Raw genomic sequence first — 13,104 nt, 5'->3', positions numbered from 1 at the left:
GGTAAAGTGATGTAGTCAATCTGCCAGGCTTCACCATACTTGTACTTTGACCATCTCTCACCATACCATAAGGGCTTGATTCGCTTAGCCTGCTTAATAGCAGCACAAATGTCACAGTCATAGATGACTTGGGTGATAGCATCCATGGACAAGTCAATTGACCTATCACGAGCCCATCGGTATGTTCCATCTCTGCCTTGATGTCCAGATGAGTCATGGGCCCACCGAGCTAAGAACAGATCACCTCGGTGTTTCCAATCAAGGTCAATGTCAAGTTCAGAGTTGGTATCAACTTGAGCAATCTTAGCAGCTTGGTCTGCCTTCTGGTTGTGTTGATGTTCCTCAGTGGCTCTGCTCTTAGGCATGTGTGCGTCTACGTGCCGCACATTCACTGGAATTTTCTCCAGCCGTGCATCAATGTCCTGCCATAGATCAGCACACCAAATAGGCTTTCCTTTCCTCTGACAACCATTCTTCTTCCAGTCCTTCAGCCAACCCCATAGAGCATTGGCTACCATCCACGAGTCGGTGTAGAGGTAAAGGATAGGCCAATTCTCACGTTCAGCCACATCAAGAGCAAGTTGAACAGCTTTTACCTCAGCGAACTGACTGGATTCTCCTTCTCCATCTTTCGTTTCGGTAACTCTCCTGGTTGGACTCCAAACCGCTGACTTCCATATTCACTTGTTCCCAACAAGACGACAGGAACCATCTGTGAACAAAGCATAGTTCTTTTCCTGATCAGAGAGATCACCATAGGGAGGAGCTTCCTCAGCACGAGTTATTTTCTCCTCCGGAGGTTTGGAACAGTCTGTGCCTTCCGGCCAGTTGGTGATCACCTCCACCAGACCAGGTCGGTCAAGATTACCCATTCGTGCTCGTTGGGTTATCAAAGCCATCCATTTAGACCAGGTTGCATCTGTGGCATGATGCGGTGATGAACCTTTGCCCTTGAACATCCAGTTAAGAACTGGCAGTCTAGGAGCTAAAAGCAATTGTGACTCAGTTCCAATCACTTCAGAAGCTGCTTTCACTCCTTCATAGGCTGCTAGAATCTCTTTCTCTGTTGCAGTGTAATTTGTCTCTGAACCTCTGTAACAACGTCCCCAGAAACCAAGTGGACGACCACGTGTCTCATTTGGAGCTCTCTGCCAAAGACTCCAAGTTGGACCATCGTCACTGGCAGCCGTGTACAGAATGTTTTTAATGTCCGGACCAGATCTCACAGGTCCTAAGCCCACTGCATGGACTACTTCTCGCTTGATCTGATCAAAGGCTGCTTGTTGTTCAGGTCCCCACTCGAAATTGTTTCTCTTACGAGTCACATCATGCAGAGGTTTGACAATCTGACTGAAACCAGGAATGTGTAGTCTCCAAAATCCCACCACACCAAGAAAAGAAAGTGTGTCCTCCTTACTGGTGGGAACTGCCATGGTAGAGACTTTGTTGATCACATCCTGAGGAATGTAACGGCGACCATCCTGCCACCGCACTCCCAGAAACTGAATTTCTCTGGCAGGTCCTTTGACCTTGTCTCTCTTAATGGCAAAACCTGCTTGCAACAGAATGTCAATGATTTTGTTACCTTTCTCGAAGACTTCCTCAGCAGTTTGGCCCCACACAATGATGTCGTCGATGTACTGGATGTGCTCTGGAGCTTTACCTTTCTCCAGTGCATTGTGGATGACTGAGTGACAGATGGTTGATCTGTGTTTCCACCCCTGAGGCAAACGATTGAACTGGTACTGGATTCCTCTCCAGGTGAATGCAAACTGAGGCCTGCACTCCTTTGCTATGGGAATAGAGAAGAAAGCATTAGCAATGTCTATGGTTGCATACCATTTAGCCTCCTTCGATTCCAGCTCGTACTGGAGTTCCAGCATGTCCGGCAGAGCTGCACTCATGGGTGGCGTCACCTCGTTGAGGGCACGAAAGTCAACTGTCAGTCTCCAGTTGCCCGTAGGTTTGCGCACAGGCCAGATGGGACTGTTGAAAGGTGAATGAGCTTTCTCGATGACAGCCTGACTCTCCAGTTGACGAATCAGCTGATGAATGGGCAACAAAGAGTCACGGTTAGTTCTGTACTGCCTATGATGAACAGTTTGAGTTGCAATTGGCACTTCCAGGTCCTCTATGTCATGATGTCCCACAACTGCAGATTCATCAGAAAGTTCAGGTCTAACAGACAATTTCAATTTACCATCCTCAATCTCTACAGATGCTATTCCAAAAGCCCATTTATGACCCTTAGGATCTTTGAAACAACCTTGTCTCAAAAAGTCAATTCCCAGAATGCAAGGCGCATCAGGACCAGTTACAATAGTATGTGTCTTCCACTCTTTACCAGTTAAACTGATCTCAGCCTGAACCTTAGTTAACTCTTGAGATCCACCAGTGATTCCAAAAATAGATATGGACTCTGTCCCTTTACAATTAGATGGCAATAAAGTACACTGAGCACCTGTGTCAACTAAAGCCCTGTATTTCTGAACTCTTGAACTGCCAGGCCACCTAATGAATACATTCCAATAGATTCGGTTCTCTCCACTATCCCTTTCCTCCTCCTGGCTGGAGGCAGGGCACCCCTAATGCTGAACATGGCATGTAGGGTGTACACAGTGATTGGTGTTGTTGCGAGAGGAATTGCAACTGTTGGAACAATTGCAGTTGCTCTCAGGAGCTGAAGAAGTGACAGCTACTTTTCTGGCATTGCTGCCTCTGTTTCTGCCACTCTGCAGATCCCTGACCCTCTTTGAAAGAGCTGAAGTAGGTTTACCATCCCATTTGTTCATGTTCTCCCCATATGTGTCACACAGAAGTATCCACAGTGACGCACGTGATTGCTGCTGTCTGGGTGGAATTTGTCTCCTCCTGGGCTGGAATTGCCTTGCAGGAGGTGGGCGTCTGTTCCTCACTGCAGAAACATGCACCCATTCAGATGATGCAGGAACGGTATCCTTTACCAGATTTTTGAGATCCTCCTTCAGTTCTTTCATGCCATTTCTAATGCCATTCTCAATACTATCTTTCATCTCTGTAGTCATAGTCTTTATGGCACAGATTATACCAGAATGTGACAAGCTGTCCTCAATCTGCCTGAGCTGGTCAGTGAATTCACCAACAGTGAAAGATCTTCCATTATCACTCCTTGCTAGGAACTTACTGGCCAAGATGTTAGCATAGGATGAAGGAGCAAGCTTAATGAGCTTCTTCATGAGACCTGTTCCCAAAGGAATATTGTCAGGCTCCTGAGTACCATGATCTCCATAAAGCACTTCCTTCACAGCAAACTCCTTCAGAAGCTTAATTCCCTGCTCAACGGTGTTCCACTTCTTGGCAGCCCATGGCAAATCATCTCGGGAAGGATATCTCATAGCCACAGCCAACAGAAGGCGTGTCCACAAGCTAACCCTACCAAGAGGACTTGCTAGGTGTTTGTCCACTCCACTCTCCTTAGTGAGTGGTCCTAGCTGCTTGGCAGACTTGTCTCCTACTTGCAGGGCATTAGCACCAATGCCACGGCATCTCACTAGCCAGCTTAAGATTGGCTCACCTGATTCCCTTGTGTATTCCTTCCTAACTTCCCTGACCTCTCTGAGTGGATCCTTGGAGCCTTGGATGTCATCTTCCTCCTCTTCCTCCTGTTGTTCTGGTGGTGCCGGGCCTAACACAATCTTCCTCATAGCATTCCTAAACTCATTGGAACCATCCTCTCTCCTGGCAGCTAACCTCCCAGTGCTCCTCTCACTTGAGTATTGTTGTCTCAGCACATCCACAAGGTCTCGCAGACTAACTGCCTCCTCTTCCTCCTCTTGCTGCTGATCACCAGAGGTCCCCTGTCTTACATCCTCCTGCGAACCACTCTTTGTCTTAGCTTTTGCCTTAGCAGGTGCCAGAAGGGCCTGAGCAGCAACAGACTTGGATGTGTCTGCTGGAGGATTTGAATCTTTAGGAGTCTGACCTGAAGGGTTTGAATCCTTAGGAGTCTGACCTGGAGCATTTGAATTATTGGAGGTCTGACTTGGAGCATTTGTATCCTTAGGGGTCTGACCTGGAGCTTGTGAGTTCAAATCTGCCTTGCTTTTAACAGGAGGATTTTGGTTCTGGTCTGCTGGCTGGGGGTTTGAATTGGCTGAGCTGGTGTCATTAGGATTTGGACTGACTGGGCTAGCGTTACTAGCACTAGCAGTGTTATTATTTGCCTGTCCTCCTGGGGCTCCTGCCAACCCTGACTTGTTTTCATTTTTGCTAGGAACATTCTGATTTTGGGTACTTGCCTGTGCTCCTGAGGCTCCTGCTAAACTCTGTCCGTTGTTTCTGGTTTTGCTATCATTGTTTACGTTATTGGCAGGAACATTGGCTGTGTTCCCAGCACTTGGAGAAGGAGGGGCAGAGGCTGGCAAGGGGGAAGCCGATAACTGTGTTCCCTTGTTTTGCTGTGAAAGAGACTGCTTCTGAGACACAGAATTTTTCCTAGCTCTTACAGAAACTGGTTTTGAATTTTTCACCAATAATGCCAAAATTAATATGAATATTAAAATCATGAGGCAAATATTAAAAACTGTGAGAAGAAAAACAGTTTTACACGAGCATGTGCCTATGCAAACAGTTGGAATTCCTGTCTTAGGCTGAATAACTCTCATTAGAGCCATATTCAAAGCAGAATTTCCATTGATTGTCACATTATTGACCAGAGCTCCTGTAATGTCCTTGGTAATATTCTCAGAGATATTAAAACCAGCATAACCAAGAATAAAATCACCCCAGCTCCAGAACATATCTGAAACCTTAGCTTTAGCCTTATTATAAGCCAGATCAATGAAATAAGCAACAATTTGACCTTTTAACCAACTAAATACCAAGAAAACAAAACCAGACCAGAGCAATGCACCAACCAAATACAATAGCTGCTTGATTAGCTTCATCTTAATTCCCAGAGCTAATTTCCACTCACTGAAATATCTAGCCCCACGTTGGGCGCCAATAAAAAATGTGATAGTTTGGGGGTTACCCCGCCCCCCCACACTTTTGAATTTGCCCCAGCTAACTCAGACGGACCCTGGGAATATAGATGAAGCAATTTATTTACAGCTAGCAGAATTTACAAGTAGCTATTTACAATATATACAGTTATATACAATTATATACAGAAATATACAAAGGATAAACAATACAAAAGCACAACTCCCCTCCCAGAAACCTAAGTCCCCAGGAGGGGCTCTCAAACCACCCCAACACCTCCCCCCGGCCCCTCTCAACCTTACCCCAGTTCTCAGGAAGAAAAGAGGTGCAGCCAAGAGGTTAGGGAGCAGGGTTAGTAGGAGCAGGGTTAATGAGATGTGACCAGGTCTAAGGCAAAAGCAAGAGTGAGAAACAAAATGGAAAAAAGGTCTTTCTTCTTCCCAGAGTTCTCAGCGTGACTGTGAGAGAAGTAGACACAATTGTTTTTCATTTCACTGCCTGTTATCTAGTTCTTTTACCAAAACATTCCAGCTTGCTTCAAACTAGCACACATGGAGGGCTCATAGACCCAAAAATAGACTTATACATGCCTTGCCTTGCCTGGACATGTTTTTCTGCCCTAATCAGAGGTAAACATATAAATGGACACAATAGACTTGTTGCTATAAAGTCTGGCCTGCCTGGGGCCCCTGGTTGTGTAACGTGCCTGTATAAGCCCATGCACTACGTGCAAGGCAAATGCTATCCCCATATTTGGGAGGCCCAGGCTTGTGGATTTTGCCTATTATGGTATGGTTTGGCTGACTGCCAAGCTGATTGGTCATTCTGGTGGCCAAAGGGCCATTCATCTCGGCCCACATTTGATAAATAGAGGTACACAGGTAAACAGCTAGCATTCTGCTTATGCTTTTGCTTATGCCTGCCTGCCTGCTTTCCTGCCTGACTGTTCACCCGCAATGCTCACTCTAATGTCTGCTTGCTTTTCTGTGCTATCTACTTTTCCCTACAGAGACAGAGTCTTCCATAGCTTCCCAGCCAGCTGTGCACATCTGTACACCACTGCGGTGAGTTACCAGGACTAGATCCTTTATTGCCTGCCTTTATCAATGGAGCTCAGTCTCTTGTGCAGCCATGCACCCTATTGCACACCCGCTGCCATATCACTGCCTGGTAAAGTCCACTGGTGCGAAGTTACCAGGATCAGACCCTGGATTGTCTGCATGTGATTGACCTGTGTGGTCAGCGTGACACTGCGCTGAGACTGCACGACATCGTACTCCTGCACCTGAGGTCCTGCCTAAGAATTCCTGGACACATGTTGTTGTGGAGGGCCTCTAGGCCTGAAAATAGGCTTATTTATGCCTTGCTCTGCCTGGACATGTCTCTCTGCGTGCACCAGAGGTAAACATATTAAATGAGCACAAAGGGGCACAACAGACCTGATGCCATAAAGTCTGGCCTGCCCAGGACACCTGATTGTGTAAGCCTCCATACACCCAGCTCATGCCTGCCTAGGGTAAGATCCATGATTCCCATATTTAGAAGATCAGGCCTGTGGTTTTTACCTATTATGGTAAGGTTTGGCTGACTGCCAGCCTGATTGGTCATTCTAGTGGCCAATGGGCCATAATTCTTGGCCCACATTTAATGAATAGGGGTGCACAGGTAAACACGTTCTTTCTCCCCCACATTGCTTGCCTGCCTGCATACTCACTTGCAGAGCTCACTTATGCCTGCCTTTATGGAGCTCGGACTTCCGTGCAGCTGTGCATCCTAATGCACACCCACTGCTTTACGATTACGTGGTGTGCACCATTGCCATGAGTTATCAGGAAGCAGACGTTACTTGTCTGCACACGATGGCCTGAGTAGCCAGCATTACATCATGCTGAGACAGAACAGCATCCTGCCTCTCTATCTGAAGATCCTGCCTACTTATTCCTGGAGAGAGCATCCAGAAGAAACCAGCAGCACAAGGCCATAGACTATTTCCCCAGAAGCCGGAGGATTCCAGCCTCAAAGTCCACAGGCAGAGACCCTGAAGAATTGGACACTCGTATAGGCTGTGACGTAGTCCCAGAGGGTGATTGATAATGAATAAGAATTTGTGAGTAAATGCTTTAATGCTTCTGTAATTCTCTATTGCCTCCTGTCACAGAGCAGAAAGAGCTTCAGCCCACCTGCTGGACAAGCAGTATATTGACCCCAAGCAGTATTTGCCGCAGGGAAACTCCTCTGTTTAATAGTTTGAATGTATGCTAGTTATTATAATAGTTCATGTTTGTTATATTCCCATAATGTCTTCATAACCATGTAGTACAAATATTAATATTAAAGTTCAATGGTTGGGGGTGGCAAGAGTTGAAAATATTGAAGTTAATAAATATATATTTTTATAAAATATCCTCTCTCATCAATTAATTTCTCCCCTCCTCCATAATTGGCATAGGTGGCAGAATACCCCTCCACGACACATATACAGATTGTCCAGAAGAAGCCAGGAGAACAAGGTCAGGGACTGCCCTTTCCCCTGAAGCCAGGAGAATTCTAGCCTTGACGTCAACAGGCAGAGTCCCCTAAAGATTGGACACTTATATAGGCCGTGACATAGCCCCAGAGGGTGATTGATAATTAATAAGAATTTGTGAATAAATGCTTTAATGTTTCTGTAATTCTCTGCTGCCTTCTGCCATAGAGCAGGAAGAGCTTGAGCCTATCTAGTGGGCAAGCAGCATATTGACCCCAAGCAGCATTCGGCTGTGGGGAAATTGCTCTCTCTGTTTATAGTTTGAATGTTTGCTAAATAATAATAGTTATTAACAAGTTACTGTTTGATATTATTCCTACAATGTCTTCCATAACTGGAAGTGGTTGGGAGTGGTGAGAGCTCAGAATATTAAAATTAATAAATTATGTATATTATAGAATATCATTGCGCACCAATTAATTTCTCCCCTCCATCACAATTGGCGTAGGTGGTAGAATGGCCTCTGCAACAATCTTACAAGGATACCATAGATAAATTTGACTATTTTAGATGTCATGAAATAGGAAACACAAGCTGTAAACACAACTTTTCCAGTATCAGTCAAGCTGAGCAGAAAGTTTACTCACAGGTGATTTAGGCTGACAGAGAGAAAGGGCGGTCCAGATGCTTGTCAGCTCTCTCTCTTTCAAAAGACATTCGAGGCTCATTAGGCCTATTAAGTTTGTACAAAAGGGTGCTTATAGTGGGAAGCTGTCCAAAGCAGGGACAATCTGGTCTCTCAGGAGCTTGTCCTTCACAGTGCCAGGGGACTCTTTCTGCAAGAATTATCCAGGTGGGGGAGAACTCTAAGGGGGGAAACCCAAGGTGGGAAGTACCCCCAATATTTATATCTTTCCTGAAAAAAGAGACGATTTACTATTTCCTAGGCATGAAGACCACAGCCAATCACCAGCCCGATTCCAATGCACAGGTCACCCCCTCATGCTGGAAGGACCTATTGCTCCCCCTCTTCATGCCTGCAGGGCAGGGCAAGGGAAGACAGGGTTTTTGCACCTTTCCTCTCCAAACCACAGAGAGAGTGTAATTCTGGGGGATCCAGGACAGGGGTGACATCCAAACCATCACAAACACCAACACTTTAACATAAAACATTCTCAAGATGAATTGCAGGAAGAGTTTTCCTTTCTTTGACCTGTCATGAACAATCCTCTACTAGAATTAAGATACAGATGGGCACTTATTACTTTGAAGTTTGTAAATACAAGCTGAAAAACTTCTTAAAATCTAACAAACCCCCAAAATCCAAAATTCTCTATTTGTTCTTATGTTAATTGTGGGATTTATTGAAACTTATGATAGGAATATTTCCAGAATTAAAAATAATTTTTAAAAGTTATAAATATTTTAATAGAGTTCATATGCAAGTGGCATTGAAGCAATTGTTGTTAAAGTACCAGATTAACATTTAGTGGGTATTATTCCTTGTTTTCCTGCTTAGCTGGGAACAGATTTTTCAGTATGTCTTCCTTTTCAGAGACATCTTTATGCTAGTGGGGATAAAGCTTTTGCACGTGTATTTCTGAGTTTCATTTTAGTATCCATCGTCACATTCTTTAATGCAATGAATATATGAAGGAGCTCTTTTTTTTTTTTTTTCATACTGATATATGTGGTTTATGTTTTGTATTCTTTTCGTTTAGTAGGGCAGTATTTTACATTAAAATTGGCACTCATTACAAGGAATGTAGTTGTGAAACTATGTGTATTAAGTTTAATAATTTTCTGGCATTGCTGCTTCTGTTTCTGCCACTCTGCAGTTCCCTGACTCTCTTTGAAAGAACTGAAGTAGGCTGACCATCCCACTTGTTCATGTTCTCACAAAATTGGTCACGCAGAATTATCCAGAGTAACACATGTGATTGCTGATGTCTAGGTGCAGTATGTCTCCTGCTGGGCTGGAATTGCCTTGCAGGAGATGGGTGTCTGTTCCTGGTGGCAGAAACATGCACCTGTTCAGATGATGCAGGTTTGTATCCTTTATCAGATTGGAAATGGAGGTTTTAAAATCCTCTTTCAGTTACTTCATGCTATCGCTGTTCTCATTTTTTATCTCTTTCATCCCTGTAGTCATAGTTTTTATGGCAGAGAGTATGGCAGAATGTGACAAGCTATCCTCTATCTGCCTGAGCTGGCCAGTGCATTCACCAACAGTGAAAGACCTTCCATTAGCACTTCTTGACAGAATCCTGCTAGCCAGGATGTTAACACAGGATGAAGGAGCAAGCTTAATAAGCTTCTTCATGAGACCTGTTCCAAGAGGAATACCATCAGGCTCATGTGTTCCATGATCTCCATAGAGCAATTCCTTCACAGCAAACTCCTTCAGAAGCTTAATTCCCTGCGCAATGGTGTTCTACTTCTTGGCTGCCCATGGCAGATCATATCAGGAAGGATATCTCATAGCCACAGCCAATGGGAGGTGTGTCCACAAGCTAACCTTACCAAGAGGAGCTGCTAGGTATTTGTCCACTCCACTCTCCTTGGTGAGTGGTCCTAGCTGCTTGGCAGACTTGTCTCCTACCTGTAGGGCATTGGCACCAATGTTGTGGTATCTCACCAGCCATCTTTGGATTGGTTCTCCTGATTCCCTGGAGTGCTTCTTTCTAACTTCCCTGACCTCTCTGAGGGGATCATTGGAATCCTGGATGTCATCCTTCTCCTTTTCCTCTTGTTGTTCTGGTTGTCCCTGGCTTGGAAACAGAACTTTCCTAAGAGCACTCTTGAACTTATTCTATCCATCCTCTTTCTTGGCAGCCAACCTCACAGTGCTCCTCTCAACCGAGTACTGGGATCTAAGTATGTTTGCCAAATCTTGAAGACTGTATGTCTCCTCTTCTTCCTCTTTCTCACCACAGGTCCCCTCTCCTAAGTCCTCTTTTGAATCACTCTTTGTCAAATGTCATGTCTTTGCTTTTGCTTTGGCAGGTGCCAAGGTGGCCTGTGCTGGGACAGACCTTGATGAGTACACTGGCGGCTTTGAATTATTTGTAGTCTGGCCTGAGGCCTGTGAGTTCCATTCTGCCTTAGAGGTAGGGTCTTTTTGTCTGCTACCTGAGGATTTGAAACAGCTGAGTTACTCTTGCTAGTTGAGGGAACATCTTGAATTTCAGTATTTCCCTGTACTCCTGGGCATCCTGCCATGTTATCATTCTTGATAGGAATATTGGCATCTTTCCCAGAATCTAGGGCAGGAGATGTAGTGGTAGCTCCTTGCTGTGCCCCCAAGTTATCTTTGTCTTGGTTTACACTGGTACATTGTTCATCTTCTGTGTGGGACATCAAAACTTTCCTTTTATTTCTTAAAGACATCAAACACGATTTTTTCTTACATAATGCCAAAATGAATATGAAAATCAAAATTACAATACCTAAAATCACACTGAACAGAAATGTCACAGTTTGACAAGACCAAAATTCTAAACAAGGGTCTGCCATCTCAGTTTTAGATAAGATAACTCTCTTGAGGGCTCTAGATAAAGCAGAAGTAGTAACACTTCCATTTCTTGTAATGTTACTGGTGAATACCCCTGTAATATTACTGGTAAAAGACTCAGTGACATTAAAACCAATATAGCCAAGGATGAAATCCCCTCAACTTAAAAAAATGGATGTGAGTTTAGCTTTGATCTTCTTAAAAATCATATTAAACAAAAAATAACCAATTTGGGCTTTGATCCAATTATAAACAAGAAAAAAGAAAATAGGCTACACAGTAGCCCCTACTAAGTAAAACAGTTTCTTCATTAGCTCCATTCTGATTCCCTGAGTTAATAATCACTTAAAATGAATTTTCCCTATGTTGGAGTGCCAAAAATAAAAGATGTGATGGTTTGGGTGTTCCCTGCACCCCCACACACTTCAGAAATCACCCAGAATTGACTCAGTCACCTCTGGAAATATGAATGAAGCTTATATTTACAAATAACACAATGTAAAAGCAGATATTTACAGTATATACAGTTATATACAGAAATATACAAGGTAAAGGGTAATACAGAAACACAGAAGCCCTCCCAGAAAACTGAGTCTCCAGGAGAGGCTCTCAACTGCCCCTTCACCTTCTCCCCTCAACCTTACCCCAGTCCCAGGGAAGAATAGAGGTTCGGCCAGGGGGTTAGGAAGCAAAGTGGATTAGCCCAAAATGGAGGGTGAGGTTAGAGAGTAAGATGCAGCCCAGCCATCAGCCCAAGCAAGAGTGGTTATCTAATGTTTTTTGTTTCTTGTTCCTATGCATCTCAGCAAGCCTGTGAGTGAAGCAGACATCACCAGTGTTTTCTTTCCACAGCCTGAAATCTAGTTCTTCTCACCAAAACATTCTAGCCGTCTTTAAACTAGCACATTCTCATATGGGGAACTCAGGTTCTCGGCTACAGGATTAAGACACAAATGGTGTCAAATGCATAAGCTGATTTTATTACACATACACATGAGGATAGGGAGGGATGAGGATAGGAAAAGAGAAAGAGAGATGGGGGAGGAAAGAGAAAAAAAAAAGAAATATCACCATGCAGAGAGAAGAAATGTCACCCTGGAGTCAATCAGCGTCTTGAAAGTCCGTTTGAAGAGAGTGGGTGGGGAGCATTCCACGCTCTATCCGCAAGATGGAGCTTGTCTCCTTTTACCTGGCTGCCTCATTGAATATGCATGTTTTTCTGAGGATCATTTAGCATTTTCCAGGAATGATTTGCCTAGCCAGGCTTACTATCCAATGGTGTTGAGCATGCTCAGTATGGTAGGGGGTTTCGAGGGTTGAGCCCCATCTTGTCCATCCAGTTTCTGTGAAATGATTGCTACTGTTGATAAATCAGGAGCTGCCAGACTGTGGTCAGCTCAGAATCAGCATCATCTATCACAACAGGAGGCCTTTGCCTCCTATGTGTGTTAGGTGACAGGAGCTCAGTTCCAGGCGTGGTGGTCCAGTGTGGTGTTCTTTCAGTCCATGCAAGCTCAGCAGTCAGACAAGTGATCTCATGTTAGCATGCACAAGCTCACTCTGCATTTCTTGGATGGTTTCTTGTCCATTTGTTTCATACTGGGGAGCTCCTGGTCTGAGCTCACGCAAAAAGGGATCTTCAGGACAGTGAGTACAAATAGGATGCTCACTTAGCATTTCTCGGAAACTTAGCTTGTAACATTTTTTTTCTAAGATGTTGAGACATATTGTTTATCTCAGTTTCTGACAAGTGGTTTAGCAACTTCATCCACCAGTTTCCTCAGGACTCAAAGGTGGGTCTTATCAGGCCCCATGGACTTGTGCACATTCAGATTTCTTAAGTGCTCATGAACATGATCTTCAATTAAAGTGGGCAGATCTTCCTTCTCCCAGTCCTTACTTTTGCCCTCTGGGACTCGGACATTGTGGCTGGAGCCCTTGACATTGAAGACTAATGCAAAGAAGTCATTGAGCACCTCAGCCTTATCCATATCCTTTGTCACCAGCTCTCCACTTCCCTTCAGGAAGTCTCACATTCTCGCTGATCGTCCTTTGCTCCTCTTGTTCCCCTTAATGTCTCCAGCCAGACTTAATTCTAGCTGTTCTTTAGCTTTCCTAACCTGAGCTCTAGTTCATTGTATTCATCCCAGGTTACTTGTCC

The 13,104-nt window shown here is 44.4% G+C and overlaps 1 protein-coding gene across 1 annotated transcript in view; it reads right to left on the bottom strand.

Annotated features, from left to right (window-relative positions):
• The window catches only part of LOC135192961 (uncharacterized), an 86,680-nt gene extending 74,060 nt beyond the window's left edge, over positions 1 to 12,620 (bottom strand). The window contains exons 1-2 of the mRNA XM_064176346.1: positions 12,503 to 12,620; positions 6,158 to 6,255 (exon numbers count right to left, since the gene is read on the bottom strand). Of these exons, the coding sequence (XP_064032416.1) occupies positions 6,158 to 6,255; positions 12,503 to 12,620 (216 nt within the window). The remainder of the gene's footprint in view (positions 1 to 6,157; positions 6,256 to 12,502) is intronic.
• Positions 12,621 to 13,104: the final 484 nt, after the last annotated feature.

The sequence above is a fragment of the Pogoniulus pusillus genome, chromosome Z, assembly GCF_015220805.1.
Source record: "Pogoniulus pusillus isolate bPogPus1 chromosome Z, bPogPus1.pri, whole genome shotgun sequence".
Taxonomy (NCBI): domain Eukaryota; kingdom Metazoa; phylum Chordata; class Aves; order Piciformes; family Lybiidae; genus Pogoniulus; species Pogoniulus pusillus.
The sequence above is the reverse complement of the archived record's forward strand: the minus strand, read 5'-3'. Positions and strand labels throughout refer to the sequence as shown.